General features: G+C 52.9%; 1 protein-coding gene across 7 annotated transcripts; it reads left to right on the top strand.

Moving 5' to 3' along the window:
• SLC34A1 (solute carrier family 34 member 1) lies at positions 6957-22129 on the top strand. Of its 7 annotated transcripts, NM_001044623.1 has the most exon segments (13): positions 7048-7107; positions 8014-8143; positions 8295-8444; positions 8529-8657; positions 8729-8872; positions 9764-9875; positions 10000-10195; positions 10279-10374; positions 17991-18060; positions 18338-18505; positions 19902-20018; positions 20131-20255; positions 21100-22103. In NM_001044623.1, coding segments are annotated over 12 exon segments (1920 nt in total). In that variant the 5' UTR covers positions 7048-7107; positions 8014-8034; the 3' UTR covers positions 21604-22103.

The raw sequence follows: 23109 nt of genomic DNA, 5'->3' as shown, positions 1-23109 counted from the left end.
CAAGAGCCAGAAGCCCAGTCTGGTGTCTGGAGTCTGAAACTGGAGATTAGGGCTCAGAACCAGGAGCCCGGAGCTGAGAACCAGAGCCCCAAGCTTGGTATCCTGATGCCTAAAACTGGAGCCCAAGATGGGAGCTCAAATCCAAGAGCCCACCTGGAGGCGAGAACCAGACCCCTCTTCTTTTTTTTCTTTTTCTTTTTCTTTTTGGCAGTCCCTAAGCATATGGAATTCCTGGGCCAGGGATCAGATCCGAGCCACAGTTGTGATCTGAGCCGCAGTTTCAACTTAAGCCAAAGCTGCAGCAACGCCAGATCCTTAACACACTGTGCTGGGCTGAAGATCAAACCTGCGTCCCAGCACTCCAAAGGCACTGCCAATCCCGTGTGCCACAGCAGGAACTCCAAGACCCCCCCACTTCTGGAGTCGGGGGGACACAGATGCTGGACACAAGCTTCAGGCCCAGAGCATAGTGGCCAGGCCATGAAGTCTGAAGCCAGATCATTGAGCTTCAGGTCTGGAACCCAGAAGCCAGAGCCTGGAACCACCTGCTGGAAGTCCACAGCCTCCCACTCAGGCCTGGTCCCTGATGCCAGCATGAAGGGCATGGGGCTGGAGCCACATAAGGAAGGGGGCTGCGGGGGAAGAGGCAATTTCTGAGAAAAGCCCAAAGCAGCCTCAGCTCTTTTGGCCACAGACTTTGGCCTCATCAGTCAATGAGTGACCAGTGCCTGGGCCACCAGAATTAATCATTATACAGGGCACTTATCCCCCAAACAAGGACAAGGCATCCTCAAGTTAGCCGCAGCTGCCTTGGACCCACAGGCGCTAATGAAGATTTGGGCTCCTCCTCTGGCAAGCGGGGCTCAGATGCGAAAATATCTCAGGGCCCTGCCTGCTCTGTGCCAAGCAACTTAGATTGAAATCCAGCCTGGATTTCAGGCTCTCCAAGAAAGACAGTCGAGAGGACTAGGGGAGGGATTGCTCCATTCCCCAGAGGGAGGTGACAGTTGACCCCCTGGTCACCCAGACTGCTGGTGAGAGCATCTGCCTTGAGCACAGATACAGAGAGGGTGTATCTGGGTGTGCAATATACGTCTATGCTGTGCTGGTGTGCAGTTGTGCTGACTGCATGCTGGGCTGGAGTGTCCTTGGCCATATTCCAAATACACAGAACTGTGCCACCTCCATGGGGCTTATATGTTGGTTGAATAAATAAATATGTTGATGAGAAGAGGCAGGAATTTCTAAACTAGGCTGATGAGGAACCCTGTTGTGGTCATTAACCAGATCCTCTCAAAAAATCCAGTTCAGGGGTTCTCGTCATGGCTCAGTGGAAACGAACCCAACTAGGAACCATGAGGTTGCGGGTTCGATCCCTGCCTTGTTCAGTGGGTTAAGGATCTGGCATTGCCGTGAGCTGTGGTGTAGGTTGCAGACACGGCTCAGATCCTGCGTTGCTGTGGCTCTGGTGTAGGCTGGCAGCTACAGCTCCGATTCAGCCCCTAGCCTGGGAAACTCCATATGCTGAGGGTGCGGCCCTAAAAAGACAAAAAGGCCAAAAAAAAAAAAAAAAAAATCCGGTTCATGGAGTTGCTGCTGTGGTAAAACGGGATTATTGGTGTCTCTGCCGGGGGCAGTGGGTTAAGGAGTCCAAGTTAGCTGCAGCTGTGGCGTAGATAGCAGCTCCGACTTGAATTCAGTCCCTAGCCCGGGAACTTCCACAGGCCAATGAGGGGTTCCGAAAAGGGGGGGAGAATCCAGTTCATGAACAGGTGGTCTGGAATGTTAGTTTTTCTTTCTTTTTAAAAAATGTTTTTATTAAAGTATAGTTAATTTACAATGTTCTGTCAATTTCTACTGTAAAGTGACCCAGTCATACATATATATACATTCTTTTTCTCCTATTATCTTCCATCATGTTCTATCATAAGTGATTGGTTATAGTTCCCTGTGTTATACAGCAGAACCTCATTGCTTATCTGTTCTAAATGTAATACTTTGCATCTACTCACCCCAAATTCCCAGTCCATTCCACTCCCCCCACCTCTTGGTCTCCATGTCCATCGACAGATGAATGGATTAAGAAGATGTGGTACAAATATGCAATGGAATATTACTCTGCCATAACAAGAACAAAATAATGCCATTTGCAGCAACATGGATGCAACTAGAGATTCTCATACTAGGTGAAGTAAGTCAGAAAGAGAAAGACAAATGCCCATATGGAATGCTCGCTTTTCCTCCCTTGATTATTGTCAAACTGTGAGTATTTCAGGAGCAAATGGATCTTAATGGAAAATTGAGGAAACAGGTGGTTGTGCTGCCTTCCACAGCTCACCCCCTTTCTGGACCAAACACCTGCTCTTGGAACCGTTTTCTATTCCATTCAGCAGTCATGCTGCTCTTGGGGAAATTCTTGTCATTAATGTGAGGAAATTCAGTGTCTGTCAGCCTGTCCCACTCACATAGCCAATGTTCCCACCTCCCGCTCCTTCTCATCGCCTTGAAAGCCCCCGGCCTCCTCCAGCACTGTCCTGACTCCGGTCTCCCAGGTCATTAAATCCGCTCTGTTCTCACATTTCCTGACACCTCAGCAGCATTTGGTCATGCTGACCAGGGTGTGTATTTCAAAACATGGGCAACACTGGCTTCTGGGTCATCTGCTTTTCCTCCCGCTCCCTGCTGCACCTCTGGCTTTCCCTTGAGGGCCCCTCTTCCTCTGCCCTCCCTCACATGTAAGTGCACCTCTGGGCTCGGCCAAGGCAACCAAGTCACAATGGGCCCCAAGGCTGTGACAGGATGCTGGTGTTCAGGCTAGGAGGGACAGGTGGGTTTTTTTGGTTGTTTTTTTGTTTGTTTGTTTTTGTTTTTTTGCTTTTTAGGGCCTCACCTGCGGCAAATGTAAGTTCCCAGGCTAGGGGTCGAATCGGAGCTACAGCTGCTGGCCTACCCCACAGCCACAGCAACTCAGGATCCTTAACCCATTGAGCAAGGCCAGGGATCGAACCCTCATCCTCATGGATACTAGTCAGGTTCGTTACTGCTGAGCCACAACTGGAATTTTTTTTTTTTTTTTTTTTTTTTTTAGGGGCAGGTTTTAAAGGGGAGAGGGGTGACAGGATGAGATTGGTGCTTTGAACAGCTAGCTGGCTGCATTTTTGGAGATTGGATTGGGGGAAGCAAGGACAGAAAAGCTATGGCCCTAACCCAGGTGAGAGGTGATGCCTGGACTAGAGAGATGGAGAAGGGATTAGGGAGCACCTGAAAAAGGAGAGTTGGGAGAATTGGGGGATGGATTTGAGATCAGGAGGTGGAGGAGAAGCACATTTCAAAGATGCCTGCTCAGGGAGTTCCCATTGTGGAGCAGCGGAAACAAATCCGACTAGGAACCATGAGGTTGAGGGTTTGATCCCTGGCCTTGCTCAGCGGGTTAAGGATCCGGCGTTGCTGTGAGCTGTGGTGTAGGTCGCAGACGCAGCTCAGATCTGGTGTTGCTGTGGCTCTGGCCTAGGCTGGCGGCTACAGCTGCCATTAGACCCCTAGCCTGGGAACCTCCATATGCCGCTGGTGCGGCCCTAAAAGGACAAAAGACAAAAGACCAAAAAAAAAAAAAAAATGCCTTCTCAGTGTCTGGCTTTGTGTCTGGATCACAAGCTGCTCACTGAGGTTGGAACCAGCAGGAGGCCCCATTCTGGGGAAGGAGCTCGTCGTGTGCTTCAGACCCACAGCTCCAACTGCTCACGCCAGAGGCACCTCAGGCACAGCGGCACAGTTCAGTACAGACAGATCTTGGCATCTTTCCTCCAAAACTGCTTCTCCTCCTGGCTGCCTTTTCTCAGTGTGAGACCTCACCACCAACCTCCCCCACATCCATGCATACGCTCCAGGCTCCTGGCCCAGAGGCCAGGGGGAGGCGGTGGCCAAAGTGCAGGTGAGCAGACAGGGCAGGAGTCACCACTCAGGGAGACACCCAGAGGCTGTCGCGGATGCGGAGGAGGCAGGCGGTGAGCAGGCCTGGGCTGAGAGAATCAGAGGGGCGGAGCCGCCTGGGGATGGAGAGCCACCATCTCCAAGGCTGTCAGGAGTCCCCCAAGGCAACCGTGGTCAGTTCCCAAGTTTTCCACGTTTTTTGCTAGGGCAGTGGCCACCCCACTTGCCACCAAATATCCTCGGAAGTGGTGGGTGTCCACAGCATTTTGCAGTTATATCTTGCGATGCATTTGACTGAAAAATGCCTATCCCGCTAAACCCTGTACTCCATGAGGGCAAGGAAGGCAGGTTTCAAAACTGTCAAAGATCTGAATCTTCTTAAAAAGGAGTTGTTGGAGTTCCCGTTGTGGCTCGGCGGAAACGAATCTGGCGAGTATCCATGAGGATGCAGGTTCTATCCCTGACCTCACTCAGTGGGTTAAGGATCCAGTGTTGCCCTGAGCTGTGAGGTAGTTTGAAGATGCGGCTTGGATCCCGCGTTGCTGTGGCTGTGACATAGGCTGGCAGCTACAGCTCCAATTGGACCCCTAGCTGGGGACCTTCCATATGCCACAGGTGCAGCCCTGAAAGGAAAAAAATAAAAATAAAAAATAAAATAAAATAAAGATGGCAACTCATTTTTAAAAAAGGAGGTGTCATTGTTCTAAACATCACAGCAATGTTTCTCAGAAGCAGGATTGTTTTTATTTTCCTTTTTGCTATGAATGGAGACCTTTCTCGTAAGCACCAAGTGGCTGATTCCCTGCCTTCACTCCCCAGAATCTCCCAGAACAGACGTAAGACCACATGGCTTTATTGTCCAAACCAGGGCACTTTGCAGAGTGAAAGGGAACCCTGAATCAACAGTCATAAATGCAGACTTGGCCGGGCAAGCCAGGACTTATGGTCACTCCACCCCAACCCAATCCCAGCTGTACCTCTGCCCCTCCCTCCTCCTCCCCACCCCTCTCCCCTGTGGGTTCTGTGGCCTAAACTGCTATGACCACAATGTGGTGGCACTGGGATCAAAACCCAGGCTGACCTCTCCTCTGCTTTTAGCCACTTTGACAAAGAGTCAATTGTGAGCTCTATGAGGTAGATAACTCCCCAAAGTTCTGTAAATTAAGCACTCATATTTAAGGTGGAACTATTCAAAAATGTCCATCCTCTTTGATGGAGAAGGCTGGGTCTGAGTGACCCTAAAATGTGTAAGATGTTGCAAAGGGCCATAGCTCAGGGGGTCCTGAGGGATCAAAGGGTGGCTGGTGAACCAGGAGGAGTTGTTGACCCACCACTCCTGAATCTGATAAAATATGTATTATTTTGGCAGCATGTGGAATTTCCCAGGCCAGGGACCAAACTCCCGCCACAGCAGTGACCAGAGCCACAGCAATGATAATGCTGGCCCTTAACCCATTGAGCCATCAGGGAACTCTCCCTACTTTTTTTTTAAGTTTTTTATGCTTTTGATTTTTTTTTATCTGATAAAATCGTGTTTGTGTGTGTGTGTGTGTGTGTGTGTGTGTGTGTATCTTTTCTAGAGCCATACCTGAGGCATATGGAGATTTCCAGGCTAGGGGTCTAACTGGGGCTGTAGCTGCCAGCCTACACCACAAGCCACAGCAACTTGGGATCTGGGCTGCATCTGCAACCTACACCACAGGTCATGGCAACACCAGATCCTTGACCCACTGAGGGAGGCCAGGGATCAAACCCGCCACCTCATGGTTCCTAGTCGGATTCGTTAACTGCTGAGCTACAATGGGAACTCCTGATCTGATAAAATCTTAATCCCTTAGAAGGGGCACCCCCTTCTCATCTCTCTGTGATCATAAGCCCAAACTCAGGCTCCAAGGTCCCAAGAAAGAGAAAAAAGTCTCCTTAACCCTCCTGTCTGGGTTTCAGGAATTCTGCAACAGACCTGTGTCATCATTGGCTTCCTGATCCAGAAACCCAATCATTACATACTTCCTCTTGCTCGCACCCTCCCCTGGCTTCGCTCAGTGGGTTAAGGATCCAGTGTTGCCACAAGCTGCAGCGTAGGTCACAGAGGCAGCTCGGATCTGGTGTTGTTGTGGATGTGGTATAGGCTGGCAGCTGCAGCTCTGATTCAACCCCTAGATGGGGAACTTCCATTTGCCTCGGGTGTGGCCCTAAAAAGGAAAAAGAAAAAAGATACACCAAGTATCCCTAGGATGCATTCTCTCCTCTCCATCCCTCTTCTTTCCACTTTGATTCAGACCTCATCATCTGTCACCTGGACCATCACATCAGCAATCTCTCCTTCCAGACTCACACCTCCCACCCCCTGCCTTTTTATCGGTTATGCCCGAAGTATGTGGAAGTTCCAGGGCCAGGGAATTCTCACCATAGCAGTGACTTGAGCCACTACAGTGACAACACCAGATCCTTAACCTGCTGTGCCACCCTGGACTTGCTCCCTTTGACACATACCACGCCACCCCACCCCCAACCCCAAGACCATTCTAAAGTGCAGACCAGGCCCTGCCCTATCTGGCCAGAGGCTTCACATTCTCCAGGCTCACATCCTGGATCTGTGGTCATGGACGTCCCACAGTTCAGCACAAATAGCCTCTCTGGGTGTGTCTTCTGTTGCTTCCTCCCTCACATTCTCCCTCTTTTCCAAATGCCACTCAAGTCACACAGACAAACCCAGAGACACCCTGATGGAAGGCAAGGCTCAAGGGTGTTTGGGCCATTCCCTGGGGAGCACTGTCAGGCCAAGAATAAGGAAAACGGGCCAGAGCCATGAAATCTCAGGGGACCCTCGGAACAAGGCACCTGAGTGATATTAGGGTCTCTGCCTGGGGGTGTGGGATGCCTCAGTGCTCTCCTTGCTGAATCTGGATCATGGTTCAGGCTGAGTATCTGTGCGGGGGAGGAGAGAGCCTGACCACAGACTCCCCCTTGCAGAGCAGACGATTAGCAATTAACTGGGAGGAATCTAGGGGGTTAGGTTAATCGGGGGAACAGAGGGAGAGCAGCTAGGGTTCTAGGGACTTTGCCCTTGACCCGAGGGTATAAAGGGGAGGGTCCCAGGTTCCCTCCTGGTCCCTCCCAGCCCTTCCTAGGGCTTCCCTGAGCAGCTGAACAGGAGCTGAAACACAGAACACCAAGGTGAGTCCAGGGTCCCCACATCCTAAACCCATCCCCAACACTTAGGTGGAAACAAGCCCCTCACCTCTGTCCTCACCATGCCTCCGTCCCTGTCCCCTACCACATCTTAGTCCCATCCAAGCCTGGCTCACTCCCCCAGAGTGAAAAGGACTCATGCTCTTCCAGGGCCCGGCATTCAGCTCTGCATACCTGCCCCCAATCCTAATAGCCAGGACCCTTGGAATAATGTTGGGGTGGAGGGAGGAGGTCCTGAAGCAGACTGGGGCACTCCCACCTCAATAGCAGAGAACTCCTGGGGCAGTTCAGGAGGGCCTAAGGCAAGCCGAGGTCTTCCCAGACTTGGGGACAGGGTGAGGGTTCTGCTTAATTAAACCAGTCCTGGTCTGAGCCTCATTCATGGCAAAAAGATCACCAACATTTTTTTATTGCTTGGGGGTGGGAATGGATGGGGAAAGCACTTCACTTGTGAGGGTGAATCTCTTGGCCCCAGGAAGCACTCTGGTGGCACCTGTATCTGTCATTAGGACACTTGTTCCCATTGTCATGTTCCATCTATCTGAGAGCTTATTTCATTGACATGTGTCTCCCCACTAGACACTGAGCTTCATGGGGGCAGAGCTGCATCTGTATTAGCCAGCTGTACCCTGGCGTTGAGCTCAGTGCCTGAGATAGAGTAAATAAATACTTGCTGAATGAATGAATGAACGAACGAATGACTGAATGAACGAATCCCCAAATGTGTGACAACCACCTGAGTGTGCTTTTCTGGGTGTGTATTTGGGATCACACACCATGGGTGTTTGTGCACATGAGTGAATGGGTGTGTGGATGTGGGGGGGAATGGCTGTGTGTGTGTGTTTCTGTGACACAGCAGTTGTCATTCAGTTTGGGCCCCCTGATGTGCAGGGCCCACAGAGTGTACCCAGGATGATGTCCTACGGAGAGAGGCTGGGGGGCCCGGCTATCTCCCCGCTCCCAGTCCGCGGGGGGCACATGATGCGTGGGGCGACCTTTGCCTACGTGCCCAGCCCGCAGGGTGAGTGCTATTCCTACTCTGAGTCCCTGCCTGCCCTTGATTGGTCGCCCACATCCCGGGTGAGGCCTCCTCTCTCCCCCCCACCCCCCCTCCCCCCTCCTCCGAAGTGACACGGGGCCTCAGGAAGTTCGTGACCGGCCTCCCTCCCCAGTCCTGCACAGGATCCCAGGGACCTCAGCCTATGCCTTCCCCAGCCTGGGCCCTGTGGCCCTCACCGAGCACGGCTGCTCCTATGGGGAGGTTCTGGAGCGCCATGACCCGCTGCCCTCCAAGCTGGCCCTGGAGGAGGAACAGAAGCCAGGTGGGCCTGGGTGAGGGGGGAAGGTGGGCCGCCAGTCACTGACTCAGACTTTGGCCACTGTGCTCACTGCTGGCCTGTCTCCAGAGCCAGGGTTGGCCCAGAAGCTGCGCCAGGCTGGCTCAATGCTCCTCAAGGTGCCGCTGATGCTTGCCTTCCTCTACCTCTTTGTCTGCTCCCTGGACGTGCTCAGCTCAGCCTTCCAGCTGGCTGGAGGTAGGGTGGTGGTGGGGGGACCAGGGAAGGGATCTGAAGAGTCTCGGAAAATGCTGCCTCATGTTCCCCAGGAAAGGTGGCTGGCGACATCTTCAAGGACAACGCCATCCTGTCCAACCCAGTAGCAGGGCTGGTGGTGGGGATCCTAGTGACCGTGCTGGTGCAGAGCTCCAGCACCTCCACATCCATCATTGTCAGCATGGTCTCCTCTGGCTGTGAGTTGGCCCACCAGGGCCAGGGAAAGAGGGAGGGGGCTGGGATGGGAAGGGCAGGAGTGGGAACAGGGGGCCAAAGGGCAATGGGCAGCTCTGGCATCTTGCACTCCATCCTCCAAAGCATGGCCTGGAATCTCAGCCAGGAGGAGATATCCCAGGAGCTGGGAAGAATGGCTGATTAGGAACAGAGCCTCAGGAGGGCACACTTTCATGTCACCACACAGTAGCTCATTCCATCCATCAGGGGAACAGAACCAGAGAAACCAAAGCTGCAGGAAGCACATACAGATCTATGACTTATTGCAAGAAATTGGCTTACTTGATTGTGAGGCTGGCTGGGCAAGTCTAAAATCTGTAGTGCAGGTTGTCAGCAAGGGCAAGCTGAGACTCCTGGGCAGAAACTGCTGTTTCAGTGCACAGCTGGAACTTTTTCTTGCCTAAGGAAGCCTCAGTTTTACTCTGAAGGCCTTTAGTCTTATTGGATGAGGCCCACCCAGATTACTGAGGTTGATCTCCTTCCCTAAAGTCAATCAACAGTTGAGGCAAATCACATGTGCACAATTCCTTCCCAGCAACATCTAGATTCGTGTTGGATTGAATTACTGGGCACTAGCTAAGCTGACACATGAGCACACACAAGCACATTTGCATATTATTTGCATATACGACCCATGCCCTCGTGGACACATACCCACGCACACGTTTACACATATGCAGGTGCAGTGTATGTATACTGGCTCACAAGCATGCACACACATAAACACACAGCCGCAGAGGCCAAGGCTGGGCAGAGTCATGGGCCTGGATGTGGGTAGGGGTTCTGGCAGGAGGGGTGGGGCAGGAGGTGGGTAGTCCCTGAACAGTTAGCTAGGAGGCACGCTCTTCTATCAGTGCTGGAGGTGAGCTCTGCCATCCCCATCATCATGGGCTCCAACATCGGCACCTCGGTCACCAACACCATCGTGGCCCTGATGCAGGCGGGGGACAGGACTGACTTCCGGCGGTAAGAGGGTAGAGCGGTGAGGGGCCTGTCCTTGTAGGAGGAGGGTGGTCCCACAGGCCAGGAGCCCCCAGGCTGAGCACATCCTGGCTCTGAGCCTATCCTGCAACACGGCCTCCCTGCCCAGGGCCTTCGCGGGGGCCACCGTGCACGACTGTTTTAACTGGCTCTCAGTTGTGGTCCTGCTGCCCCTGGAAGCTGCCACCGGGTACCTGCACTACGTCACTCGACTTGTGGTAGCCTCCTTCAACATCCGTGGTGGCCGTGACACCCCTGACCTGCTCAAGATCATCACGGAGCCTTTCACTAAGCTCATCATCCAGGTGAAGGCAGGACTGGCATTGGGCGGGGGCTGAGGGACTGGGGAACCTCACCCTCACTCCCTCTACCAACATCTTGCCCACAGCTGGACAAGTCTGTGATTACCAGCATTGCCACGGGGGACGAGTCCCTGAGAAATCACAGCCTGATCAGGATCTGGTGCCATCCGGACTCCATGCAGGTGAGTCTGGCCTCAGTGAGAAAACTCCCTCTTCACACAGCTGACTGCTGACATCACCATCTGTTCAAAAGCTTTATATAGATCTTGGGGATCACTTCACCTGGGGAGGACAAATACGGGGCACTTTTGCAGTACACTGTGCCTATGGCAGATGCTGCTATTACCGAACCAAACTTGGGTCTGCTCGCCCATGTGCAGTAAAGCCAAACTAATGACACCGGGTTTTGATGAATGAAAGTAGAGCAACTTCTGCAGGGCACCAAGCAAGGAGTCCTGGGCAGGTAGTGCTTTAAAGGCCTGAAATCCCTGAAGCCTTTCAAGGAAAGGGTTTTAAAGACAGAGGAAGGGAGAGGTATTGTTGAATGTGTGATCAGCTCATGGACAGTCTTCTGACCGGTTGGTGGTGAGGTAATCAGGAAGCAACATCAAACTTCTGGTTCCAACCTGTCTGGGATCTACGTGCTTGTGGGCAGGACACAGTTAATTTCTTCCCCTTGGTGGGGATTCAGTGTCTGCAAAACAACTCAAAGGACATGGCTCAGAATATTACCTTAGCCCTTGAGGAGGAACTAAAGGTCCTTGACTTTGTTTAATGGCTAAACTATTATTTTGTATTGTTTGACTCTTTTCTGCATTTTCTCACTTCTCTGATTAAGTGTATTCTTTGATTGAAATTTTTCCATGGACAAAAGGCAGGCAGGAATTCCCTTCATGGCTCAGGGGTTAACAAACTCAACTAGGATCCATGAGGATGCGGGCTCAATCCCTGGCCTCGCTCAGTTGGTTAAGAACTGAGGCGTTGCGTGAGCTGTGGTGTAGGTGGCAGACATGGCTCGGATCTGGCATTGCTGTGGCTGTGGTGTAGGCCAGTAAGCTATAGCTCCGATTCAACCCTTAGCCTGGGAACTTCCATATGCTGCAGGTACAGCCCTAAAAAGGGAAAAAAAAAAAAAAAAAAAAAAAAAGGCAGGCGGAGTTCCCTCGTGGTGCAGAGGGTTAAAGGATCAGGCATTGTCACTGTAGCAACTGGGATCACTGCTGTGGCAGAGGTTCAGGTTCTGGCCTGGGAACTTGTACATGCTGTGGGTGTGGCCAGAAAAAAAAGAAGAAAAAGCAGTTACACTGTTACTCCTCCCAGACTCACACTGGCTTCAGGCAGCCATTGCCGATCAATGAGATTTGACATGTCATCGAGTTAGCCCAAAGATCGGTTCTCAAAGTGTGGGCCAGTGGCACAGGTACCACTTGGGAACCTATTAGAGATGCAGAGTATCTGGCCCTTCCCTAGACCCATTAAATCAGGGCTGTTCCACATTGAATTTTAAGAACAAACTCTCTGGTCTCACAGGTAGAGAAATAGGCTCCAAGGGGCTAAGAAACTCTCCGGGACTTGTTCTACTGCCTCAGGGCCCCGAGCACAGGCTTTGCAGTCTAGGGCTCTCTCTTCCCCTGGGTTCCAGGGGGGTCAGTGGCTCAGCTCTGCCGTGTTTGGAGGCTCAGGTAATCGGGGGCGGGGGGGAGAATGCTATAAAGATGCCTGGGAAAGTAGGACCAGATGGAAACTGGCCCAGAAAGACAAGTGGGCCATGGAGACACAGCAGCCACTTGCAGTGACAATGGGCTCCTTCACCCGGAGGCATCACAGACCTATGTCTCCTTGTCCTGCTGCACTCTTCCTGCTGCTCCCTGACTTCTACCACCCGGAATGAGGCTCCATTTGGATCAGTTGGACACTCATGGACTGGCCTTTATGCTAGGCTAACAAGGAAGCCAGCCATTAACTCACTTTCTCACTCAGCCATAAAAAAGGAAAATGCTTCATCCAAACCACAATCCACAGTATTGGCTTCCCCTTGATTATGATGTTTGAGAAGTAACTCAATTTGAAGGAGAGACCAGGAAACCAGAAGCCCAGGGCACAGTAGAGCCTCTCCACTTTTCTACTTGATGTTCTGGGACTTTAGCCCAGTGTGAACAGAGAGCATCATTTCATCCAGCCCTGCGAGGTTCCTTTGCATCTCAGTGGCACATGGCTCCAGCTCAGTCCTTCTGAGCGTTCAAGGCAGTGGGACATCAAAAAGCCCATGCAGGCAGCTTTCATGCTGTCTCTGTGACCCCTCTAACACAGCTCCCCCTTCTCATGAGCTCTCTGGGCTCCCCCCGAGCTCTCTGAATCAGCAGAATGCTGTTTCAGAGCAAAACCTGAAAGAGCAAAGTGACGCGCTTTCATCTTCACAGAAAGCAAGTTGTGGAGGGAGCTCCTGGGCCATGGGGATCCTCGTTTCCTACGAAACCCCTGCTGCCCACCTGCAGCTGCATTCAGGCCGCCTCCCCCCACAGGAAGCACCAGCAAATAGCTGTGGCTCTCACCAGATGGAATCCTCAGTGATGCCAGTGAGATGGACGCGGGGCTCCCACCTTCCATGGGAGGAACCTGAGGCCCAGTGACCAGAAATAACCCGCCTGGCCAGGGCTGTTTCTCCACTGCTACCACTTGCCTGAGCACTGGTTTTTCATCCCAGCTCTCCCAGGAAACCTTTCCTCGAGAGCAGGCTCCAGATTGGATTTCCTTGGCTTGGAGAGGAGCTGAGGGTGGGATATGAGCTCCCTGCCCTGGCCCTCTCTCTGGGACAATCCCCCTGGAAAAGTGGCTCATGCAGCCACATGCATTGGCATCTCCTCCGGCACTGAAGACTCGAATTTTCTTTGGCCACTGAGTCTCCCTCTGGCCCCTTCCAACCTGCTCTCCTTGCCTCCAGCCTTCACCAAGCTGGGCCCAACTTCACCCAAACCAGAGTCCGGGGCACTTATGTGATTGGGAAGCTGAAGTTTTCCAGATGGTGAAAGAAAAACCAGAGATGGTGTTAGTGCTCCAACAATTCCTGATGCTCTGGGGTCCTGACACTGTCCTGGGAATTACCTTTTTGTGTGGTCACCCTGTGAATTGTCAACTCCACCTACCTGGCTGATGAGACTCATGCGATGCCAACTGCGCTGAGAAGGCAGATCCCACCTGCCAGTTTTAAACAACCTGTTTCCTGGGCCAGGGATTGAACCTTGGCCACAGCAGTGGCAACGCTGGATCCTTACCCCACTAGGATACCAGGGAACTCCTAAACAACCTTCTTTTGAGGACTATCACCCCATTTTACAGATGAGGAAACAGAGGCTTAGGTAGGCTTGTCCAAGTCTATACTAATTAAGGTAGGACAAAAATTCTGGTGGCATCTGGAGCCCACACTCCTGAGTCTCCATCTCTGATGTGTCCATTTCCCATATCAGGTGTGACTGCCACCAGGTGACCACAGCCACTTGGAGACAGACTCTCCAGGGGTGGTAGGTGTGGCTGTAAAAAGTTCTCCTCTTCACCAGCAGATGGCGCTGCTAGCATGGTGCTTGTTCTCTGCTCCCAGAAAAACAAAAGACCAGAGAACACCCCTTCTGGAGGGGAAGACTGCTGAGCATGCCCATATCCTGCCCGTTCTCCCGGAGAAGGATTCTTGGGGCCCACATTCCTCTGTGAGCTTAATCATCATCTTCAGTTCCCAGAAGTGCCTCCTTAATTTGGGTTGTCTCTACAGGCACATAAATCCCAAACTCTCTCTTCCCAGATTCCTCACAACTAGGCCCTGGAGAGAAGCAGGCAGCCTTATGGCCCTCATAGTGCAGAAGAGGAAATTGAGGTCCAGATAGGTTACATGTTTGGTCCCGTGTCACGCAGCTGGAGGGGCTCAGCTGGAGTTTGAGCCCAGGGCTGACTGAGGCCCCTTAAGTCTGCTCTTCCAACAGAGTTCACCACCTCCTCCACATGCCCCCACCTACCCCCAGGCTCAGGAGGGATGGGCACATCCTGAGGGTGTGCCCCAGACCCTGGGCCTGCCAGCTCTTTATCTAGGCTAGAGCTCCTACCTTCTCCCTCTGCCTGGTAGGGAAGCTCCAGGGCCTACTCCCTCCCCTCCATCCTGTCCACCCACCCTGGCAACACAGTTGGCCTCCTCCCTGCCCCTCCACTGTTTCTACATCCCCCTCCCTTGCACTTTAGGGTCTCTAGAGTCCCCACTGTGAGCTCATCCAGGGCCCCACAAGCCCAGAAGGAAGGTCAAGGTTCCACAACCCAAAAGTTCTAGCCCTCAGCCTTGCCATGCCCTGTCACTGCCAGCCCAGTGGAGCTCCTCTCCTCCTCCTCCAGCCTCACCAGGTGCCACAAACCCCTCCCTCAAGACACCCCCTGGGCCCAGCTCAGGGCAGTTTATCTCCACCAAGCTCCCCACCCCAGGGCAGGACCAGGAGCTTCAAGCATGGCTGCAAGAGCCATTGATCCTGACCTAGGAAGCCAGCTATACACACACTCCGTGTGATGCTACCACATGATGCTAGAGGGGCCCAAGGAGGGAAGGGGTCTAATCCTTATTTGAGGGACAATTTACTGAAGGCTTGTCACGATCTAAGCCCTGTGGTGAGTGCCTCACACATATTTTCTCCTATAAACTCTGTTTTTTTCCTCTCTCTTGCTTTTTTTTTTTTTTTTTTTTCTTTTTTTAGGGCCACACCTGCAGCATATGGAAGTTCCCAGGCTAGGGGGTCAAATCAGAGCTGCAGCTGCTGGCCTACTCTACAGCCTCAACAACACAGGATCTGCATTGTTTCTTTAGGCACTTCTGGATCCTTAATCCACTGAGTGAGGCCAGGGATCAAACCCGCATCCTCATGGATACCGGTAGAATTCTTAACCCACTGAGTCACAACGTGAACTCCTTCCTGTAACCTTTGTTAGTAGCTCTTTTTATATCCTTCTTTGGATAAAACAGGCTCAGCCAGGTGGCATGACCTATCCAAAGTAGAGGGATAAGCAGCAAGTTTTGATCTCAGATCTGCCCTATAGCAAACACCTGGCTCTCCCCCAGTTATCATTTTCCCACTCGTCTTTTCCAATCAAGCCCATCAGAGGCTATTTTCCCCTGGTGTCTCAACCTGCAATTCTAGCCCAGGCTTGAGGGCACCCCAAAGCCCTGTATGGCCACCTGGGTGCACGGATCAGCACGCTGCCCTGCTCAAGGGAGTACATGCCACTGAAACAAACCCCAGTATCAGCAGGCACCATAAATAGTTCTTATCTCTATTATCTATTTTTTAAATAACATAAATTACTTCTTTTTGTTTGTTTTGGCCGCACCCACAGCATGTAGAAGTTCCCAGGCCAGGAATCAAATCCAAGCCACAGGAGTTCCTGTCGTGGCTCAGTGGAAATGGATCTGACTAGTATGCTTGAGGGCAGAGGTTCGATCCTTGGCCTTGCTCAGTGAGCTAAGGATCCGATGTTGCTCTGAGCCATGGTGTAGGTCACAGACGCAGCTTGGATCTGGAGTTGCTGTGGCTGTGGGGTAGGCTAGTAGCTACAGCTCCAATTTGACCCCTAGGCTGGGAACCGCCATATGCCACAGTTCGGATCTAAAAAAATAGACAAAAACAGAAAACCAGAACCACAGTGGTGACAAGGCCTGATCCTTAACCCACTGAGTCACAAGGGAACTACAAAATGAATAAAATGTAAAGGAGCTATAAATCCAAGTGCAGTACCCACCTGAGCCCCTGCCCTCAGCACACAGGGAGGTCAGAGGGCTGTGGGCTGCAGACTTCCCAGGGGAATGGGACCAGGGCCCACATCAGCTCCCAGAGGAGGCAGAGTGTGGTAACTCAGAGAAGCTGTGGCTCTCGCATTTTGTCTGGGACCTGAGGAGCAACTGCCCCTTTCTAGGGCTTAATTCCTCCTTTGTGAGATGCTTTCTCCCCAAAAAGCCCAGCCTGCTTTCTCCTTCCACTGCTGGGATCCTGGCGGGACCCTGGGAGAATAGTAAGGAACCCCAGTTTGTATTTTTAGTTATTTTTAAATTTAATTTTTTTTTCTTCAGTTTTTGGCTGCCCCACAGCATATGGAGCTCCCAGGCCAGGGATCAAATCCAAGCTGAAGTCTCAACCTAAGCCAGAGCTGCAGCAACGCCAGATCCTTAACCCACTGTGCTGGGCCAGGGATCAAACCTGCATCCCAGTGCTCCCAAGAAGCTGGCTGTCCCATTGCACCACAGAAGCAACTCCCCAAATTGCATTTTTAAAAATGACTCCTTAGAGTTCCTGTTGTGGCTTAGTGGAAACGAATCTGACTAATATCCATGAGGATGCAGGTTCAGTCCTTGGCCTCGCTCAGAGGGTTAAGGATCTGGCATTGCCATGAGCTGTGGTGTAGGCCGGTGGGTACAGCTCCGATTCACCCCCTAGCCTGCGAACTTCATATGCTGTGAGTCCACCCCTAAAAAGACAAACAAACAAATAAAACCCCCACAACTCCTTAAGCCAAGAAGGCTACACATGAGTGGTCCCCAGGCCAGACTGGCCTTCACGGACTTGTAAAGTATGTCGTGGTTGCCAACATTTACAATTGGGAGATTTTATCCAAACCTTCAGGGTTGTGGTTTCTCTTGCAGCACTGGGCCCTTCAGCCATGCTGGGCTGCATCCCTGGCCTGGTGCTGAGTAGCTGCTGCCACTCTAGGCCCTGCACACTCCCCACCACCTCCACACACAGCCTGAGCCCCACACCCTCTGAATTAAGGGGCCTCCCCAGGAATCCCCACGTCTTTACTGACAGTAGGGGGAGGAGGGAAGAGATGTGGGGCTTGGGCCCTCGGCCCCATCCCCTCTAGATAAGGAACTGAAGAGAGGAAAGTGAAACTTAGGTTAGGTGCCTCAGGGGAGAGGATGGGCCAAGGATGCTAAAGGGGGTGAGGGGATCACCAAGGCAGGGATTGTAATAAAGATAGGGAGAGTGTTCAGAAGAAGCAGGCCATGGTCAACAGCATCCCATGCCAAGGAAGGATGAAAGAAAACATGCACAAGAAGCCACCTGATTAAGAGGCCCCTGCAGGCCCAGGGAGAGCCAGATCAGTGGGTTGATGGGGGAGAATATTCTATTCTTTTTTTTTTTTTTTTTGGTCTTTTTGTCTTAGCTATTTCTTGGGCCGCTCCCGCGGCATATGGAGGTTCCCAGGCTAGGGGTCAAATCTGAGATGTAGCCACCAGCCTACACCAGAGCCACAGCAACTCGGGATCCGAGCCGTGTCTGCAACCTACACCATAGCTCACAGCAACGCTGGATCCCTAACCCACTGAGCAAGGCCAGGGATCAAACCCGCAACATCATGGTTCCTAGTCAGATTCGTTAACTACTGAGCCATGACGGGAACTCCGGGGGAGAATATTCTAAGCATCGACTAAAGCCAAATTCTCCTGTGGCAGATATTTTCACCCCCATTTCTTCAGTGGAGGAAAGAGACTTGGAGAGGACAGGTAAACCATCCAAGGGCATGTAGTCAAGAGGGTCACCCGGGAGTTCCCTGGTGGCTCAGTGGGTTAAGGATCTGGCATTGTCACTGCTGTGGCTTGAGTCACTGCTATGGGGCAGGTTCAATCCCTGACCAGGGAACTTCTGTATGCCATTGGCATGGCCAAAAACAGAGAGGATCACCCGTATCTCCTCCACCCCCATCTCTCCCTTACCCCCATCTTAGCCCCAACCCCAGGCTGCATTTTCCTGAATTCTTTGTCACTCTCCTCTTAATCTAGGCTCCCACCCCCGTGCCCAGGGCACAGGCCAACACCAGCTGGATGCTCGGAAATGCTACCATGGAGAAATGTGAGTGCCTACAGCATGGGAGATGTCCAGCATGGCAGGGCAGAGCCTGGCAGAGGCAGGGCCATCTCCCGCCTGGCCACTGCTGCTTCCAGCCCCAGAAGGACAGATGCCAACCAGCCCAGCTCCTGGGCCTGGGTCAGGCTCTGCTGTAGAGGTTGAAGGAGCCTGAGGTGGGGTCTTTGGCTCTGAGACCAAGAGGGTGGCAAGGGTGGGGGATTGGTTGCCAGAGGGAAGGTCAGCTCTCGACAGCTTGACAGCCACCTCCACCCATCCACAGGCAACCACATCTTCGTGGACACAGGGCTGCCTGACCTGGCCGTGGGGCTCATCCTGCTGGCTGGCTCCCTGGTACTCCTCTGCACCTGCCTCATCCTCCTCGTCAAGATGCTCAACTCTCTGCTCAAGGGCCAGGTGGCCAAGGTCATTCAGAAGGTTATCAACACCGGTGAGCCCCAAGCAGTGGGTGGGTAGGCCCCAGGAGAGGCCCTTCTGGATCTTGCTAAGTCCTGCCATTGATTTGCTGTGCAATCTGTGGGTAAAGCCCTACCATCTCTGAGGCTCAGTTTCTCCATGTGAACAAAGATGTTCTCCAGTGATTTCTTTGTCTTTTTAGGGTTGCACCTGAGGCATATGGAGGTTCCCAGGCTAGGTGTCAAATCTGAGCTGCAGCTGCCAGTCTACACTACAGCCATAGCAACACCAGATCCTTGACGCACTGAGTGAAGCCAGGGATGGAACCCACATCCTCATAGATACTAGTTGGGTTCATTTCCACTGTGCCACAATGGGAACTCCTGGGCCCAGTCATTTCTGAGGCTCCTAAGGCTTACAGCTGGGGACCTGTGGCCATGTCCAGCTGTGGTTCTATTCTAGCAGGTGGTTCTAAGGAGATTCTCAGAGGCCAGTGTTTGATCCAATTAACTAATAGTTATTAAGCCCCTACCGTGTGCCAAGCATGGTGTGGTGCCAGGGGATACAGAAGTGAGCCACACAGAGATGGCTGCTGCCCTCAGGGGGTTCACAGCCCAGAGGAGGAGATGGGCAATAAAAAAAAGGTTGAGGGGGGATAAATTCAGATAAAGAGAGCAGTAACTACTAAGGAGAAAGCAAAAGTGGCAAATAGAGTATGGAAGCGGCTGCTTTCGATGGGTGGTCAGTGGCCTCTGTGCAGAGGTGACATTTGAGCAGAGACCTAAATGCAGGCAGTCGGGTGGCTGAAAAGCTTTTCAGGTGGAGGGAACAGTACTTGCAAAGGCTCAGAGGCAGGACTCAGCTGAGCAGGCTTGTGGCACAGAAAGGTGGCCAGCAGTGCGGCAGGAGCTCTGTGAGCAACTCAGGGCGAGGTCAGCGAGCTAACAGGGATGGAGCAGGTCAGGGCCCTGCAGGCTGTGCTCAGAACTCAGACTTTAGCCAGGGTAATGGGGGGGCCTGGGGGTTCAGGCAGGGGGGTGACCCCCATCTGACTTTCATTTTAAGCCTCATTTTGAGCTCTTGGGACAGGCCTTGTGACAAAAGCTGGAATGGGGGCATCCATGGGTCTGTGGGAGGTCAGAGGAGGCAAAAGCAAAGCTGGGGTCAGGGAGTGCTTTCTAACAGCAGCAATACTCAGGCTGAGTCGTGAGGACAAATATACTTAGGAGAAGGATGTCCTGGGCAGAGGGAACAGCCTCAGCAATCCGGCGATAGGACCAGGTGAGACAGGCTTTTAATCCAAGATCAAAGAGAACCAGGAGAAGCCACCACAGCTCAGCAGGGGACTGACAAGCTCCCATTTGGAAGCTGGCATCTAATACCTCCTCCCCAAGGACCCACTGACGCTCCTGGGATGGTTTTCCTCACAGACTTCCCTGCCCCCTTCACCTGGGCCACAGGCTACTTTGCCATGGTGGTGGGCGCCGGCATGACTTTCGTCGTCCAGAGCAGTTCTGTGTTCACCTCGGCCATCACCCCACTCATTGGTGAGTCCCCAAGTTAAGGAGGCAGCGTCGCGTGGGGTGGGCGGAGCAGAGCTGGCAGGGAGAAGGCAGGAGGAGGGAGCTGGAGAGACCAAATCCTCCCCTCTGCCCCCAGGCCTAGGTGTAATCAGCATCGAACGCGCCTACCCGCTCACACTGGGCTCCAACATCGGCACCACCACCACAGCCATCCTGGCGGCACTGGCCAGCCCCCGGGAGAAGCTGTCCAGTGCTTTCCAGGTGCGACTGGGAGAGGAACCCTGCCAGAGACAGGACAGGGCTGGGACGGGCACCTGGAACCTGATCTAGCATAGGACAATGGGTATCAGTTTTTGACTCCCTACTAGGAGCCACCTGATAGGCCAGATCTTAGAAACCATGGGCAAAGTATACCTAGTGCCCCCTCAAAACCCTAGTGTCTAACGAGGAGACATTACTGAAAATCATGCCAATGGATGAACAAGAGCCAGTGGGATTTGCACTCTGAGGAAGGGGTGCTGTAAGAGGGCACCCAGTTTGGGGGGATCAAAAATTGGGGGGCAGGAGTTCCCGCTGTGGTGCAACAGGATCGGCAGCATCTCTGCAGCACCAGGATGCAGGCCCGGCTCAGTGGATTAAAGGATCCAGTGTTGCTGCAACTTCAGTGTAGGTCGCAGCTGCGGCTCAGATTTGATCCTGCCTGGGAACTCCATATGCCATGGGACTGCCAAAAAAGAAAAAGAATTGGGGGCAGACAGCAAACGGGTTGCTGTTCTAGGAGCAAAGGAATATCTGATAAGCCAGGGCACTGACCACTCAGGGAGTCGGAGCTTCTGAACCAGAAACCAGTATGACTCTTTCAGCTGCTGGATCTGGGCAGGATCTGCTAGGGAATTCCTGAGAGGGGTCACTGGGGAAATGTGGAGAGTTCAGGGCAGCGGTTTTTTATCTACTAGTCTAGAAATGTTTCAATATTTTACTGGGGCCAGGCCAGCCCCCAAGTGCTGACTTTCTGCACCTACACTAGGTGAGGCCCCTGTTTTCGATCCTGACTCAGAAACAGAGCCTGGTGCTCACCTCAGCTCCTCTGCCCTCTTCCCTGTAGATCGCCCTCTGCCATTTCTTCTTCAACATCTCGGGCATCCTGCTGTGGTACCCAGTGCCCTGCATGCGCCTGCCCATCCGCATGGCCAAGGCGCTGGGGAAACGTACCGCCAAATACCGCTGGTTCGCCGTCCTCTATCTCCTCCTGTGCTTCCTGCTGCTGCCCTCGCTGGTGTTTGGCATCTCCATGGCAGGCTGGCAGGCCATGGTAGGTGTGGGCGCACCCTTCGGAGCCCTGCTGGCCTTTGTGGTACTTGTCAACATGCTGCAGAGCCGCAGCCCAGGGCACCTGCCCAAGTGGCTACAGACTTGGGACTTCCTGCCTCGGTGGATGCACTCCCTGCAGCCCCTGGACCGCCTCATCGCCCGTGCCACCTTGTGCTGTGCCAGGCCCGAGCCCCGCTCACCCCCATTGCCTACCAGAGTCTTCCTGGAGGAGCTGCCCCCTGCCACACCCTCCCCTCGCCTCGCAATGCCTGCTCATCTCAATGCCACCCGTCTCTAGGCTCTAGCCCAGACTGGGAAGGGCCTGTGCCTGGTGCCCTGGGTGGAAGGGCAGCAGGGTGTGTCTGTGAGCTCTGGGCATGTGCCTGTCCTTGTGCAGGTCCTGGGAGGTTTGGGCTTGTGTGACTGAGAGTCAGTGCGCGTGTACATGTGGGCATGTTGGGGTGAGCCTGTGTGTCAGCCTGCCCATATGCACCCCCAGAGGGGCTGCTGTGTGCTAGCTGCAGGGTACCTGGGTATGATTTTGAGTACTTTGCACATGCATTTGGAGGCCTGCGCTTGTGTCCTGTGTACGCACAACTCTGACTGGGCTGGGTGGGAGTAAGCATGAGTCTGAGGATGTGACCAGCACCTGTTTGCTCATGCATAGATATGGGTGCCTGAGTCACTGCCTAAATTCTCACCCCCTCCCTGCCAGCTTCCTTCCTCTATTAAGCTATTTTCCTCACCTTTACCCCAGGTTTTCTGCATCACTGCTACAACCCCCTTCCCCTTCCCTGATTAAAAAAAAAAAAAAAAAAAAAAAACTAAAAGAGGGAGTTCCCTGGTGGCCTAGTAGTTAAGGATTCTGTTGTCACTGCTGAGGCTCCAGTTTGATCCCTGGCCTAAGGAACTTCCACATTTGTTGGGTTCGGCCAAAATACGCCCCCCTCACAAACTCTCACTGTGCACTTAGAAGTCTTTGATTTCCAGGAGTTCCCGTCGTGGCGCAGTGGTTAACGAATCCGACTAGGAACCATGAGGTTGCGGGTTCGGTCCCTGCCCTTGCTCAGTGGGTTAACGATCCGGCGTTGCCATGAGCTGTGGTGTAGGTTGCAGACGCGGCTCGGATCCCGCGTTGCTGTGGCTCTGGCGTAGGCCGGTGGCTACAGCTCCGATTCGACCCCTAGCCTGGGAACCTCCATATGCCGTGGGAGCGGCCCAAAGAAATAGCAACAACAACAACAACAAAAAAGACAAAAAGACCAAAAAAAAAAAAAAAAAAAAAAGAAGTCTTTGATTTCCATCTGGGGGAAGGAGAGATAATGGTTTGGGGTTCAGCAGCACTATCTCCCCTTCCAAAGATAGTCTGCCACGTCCTGGAGGAGCCAGCCTGTAAGCTCATCCCAGCAATCGTCCTGGCCCTGCCTAATGAGTCCAGTCCACAATTCAAACTCCCAGGAAGCCCCCAACAGGGCCAAGCATAAGGAAGGCTCTCTGCATCTCCATTCCTCAACCCCACCTAGCTGCCCTCCTCCAGTCTCTATCTGCCTTTGCACTCACCCACATCATTGTCTCTCTGCCTCCTTCTGGGATAAAATCAGTTCTCCAGAAAACAAGTGACAGGTGAGGGCTTGTCAGGGCCACTGGGGGAAGGGACAGGGAGGTGGAGATGGGCAAGAGAGGCCATGCTCTGGGTCTCGGTGGAGCAGAGACCAGCTACTCACGCTCCCACCTTGATCCTCTACCTTTGGGCAATAAACCAGGCCTCATTTAAACCCACTCAAGTTTTCCAATTCCTCCTCCT

The sequence above is a fragment of the Sus scrofa genome, chromosome 2 (assembly GCF_000003025.6).
Source record: "Sus scrofa isolate TJ Tabasco breed Duroc chromosome 2, Sscrofa11.1, whole genome shotgun sequence".
Classification (NCBI taxonomy): domain Eukaryota; kingdom Metazoa; phylum Chordata; class Mammalia; order Artiodactyla; family Suidae; genus Sus; species Sus scrofa.
This window is presented reverse-complemented; position numbering and strand designations above follow the sequence as displayed.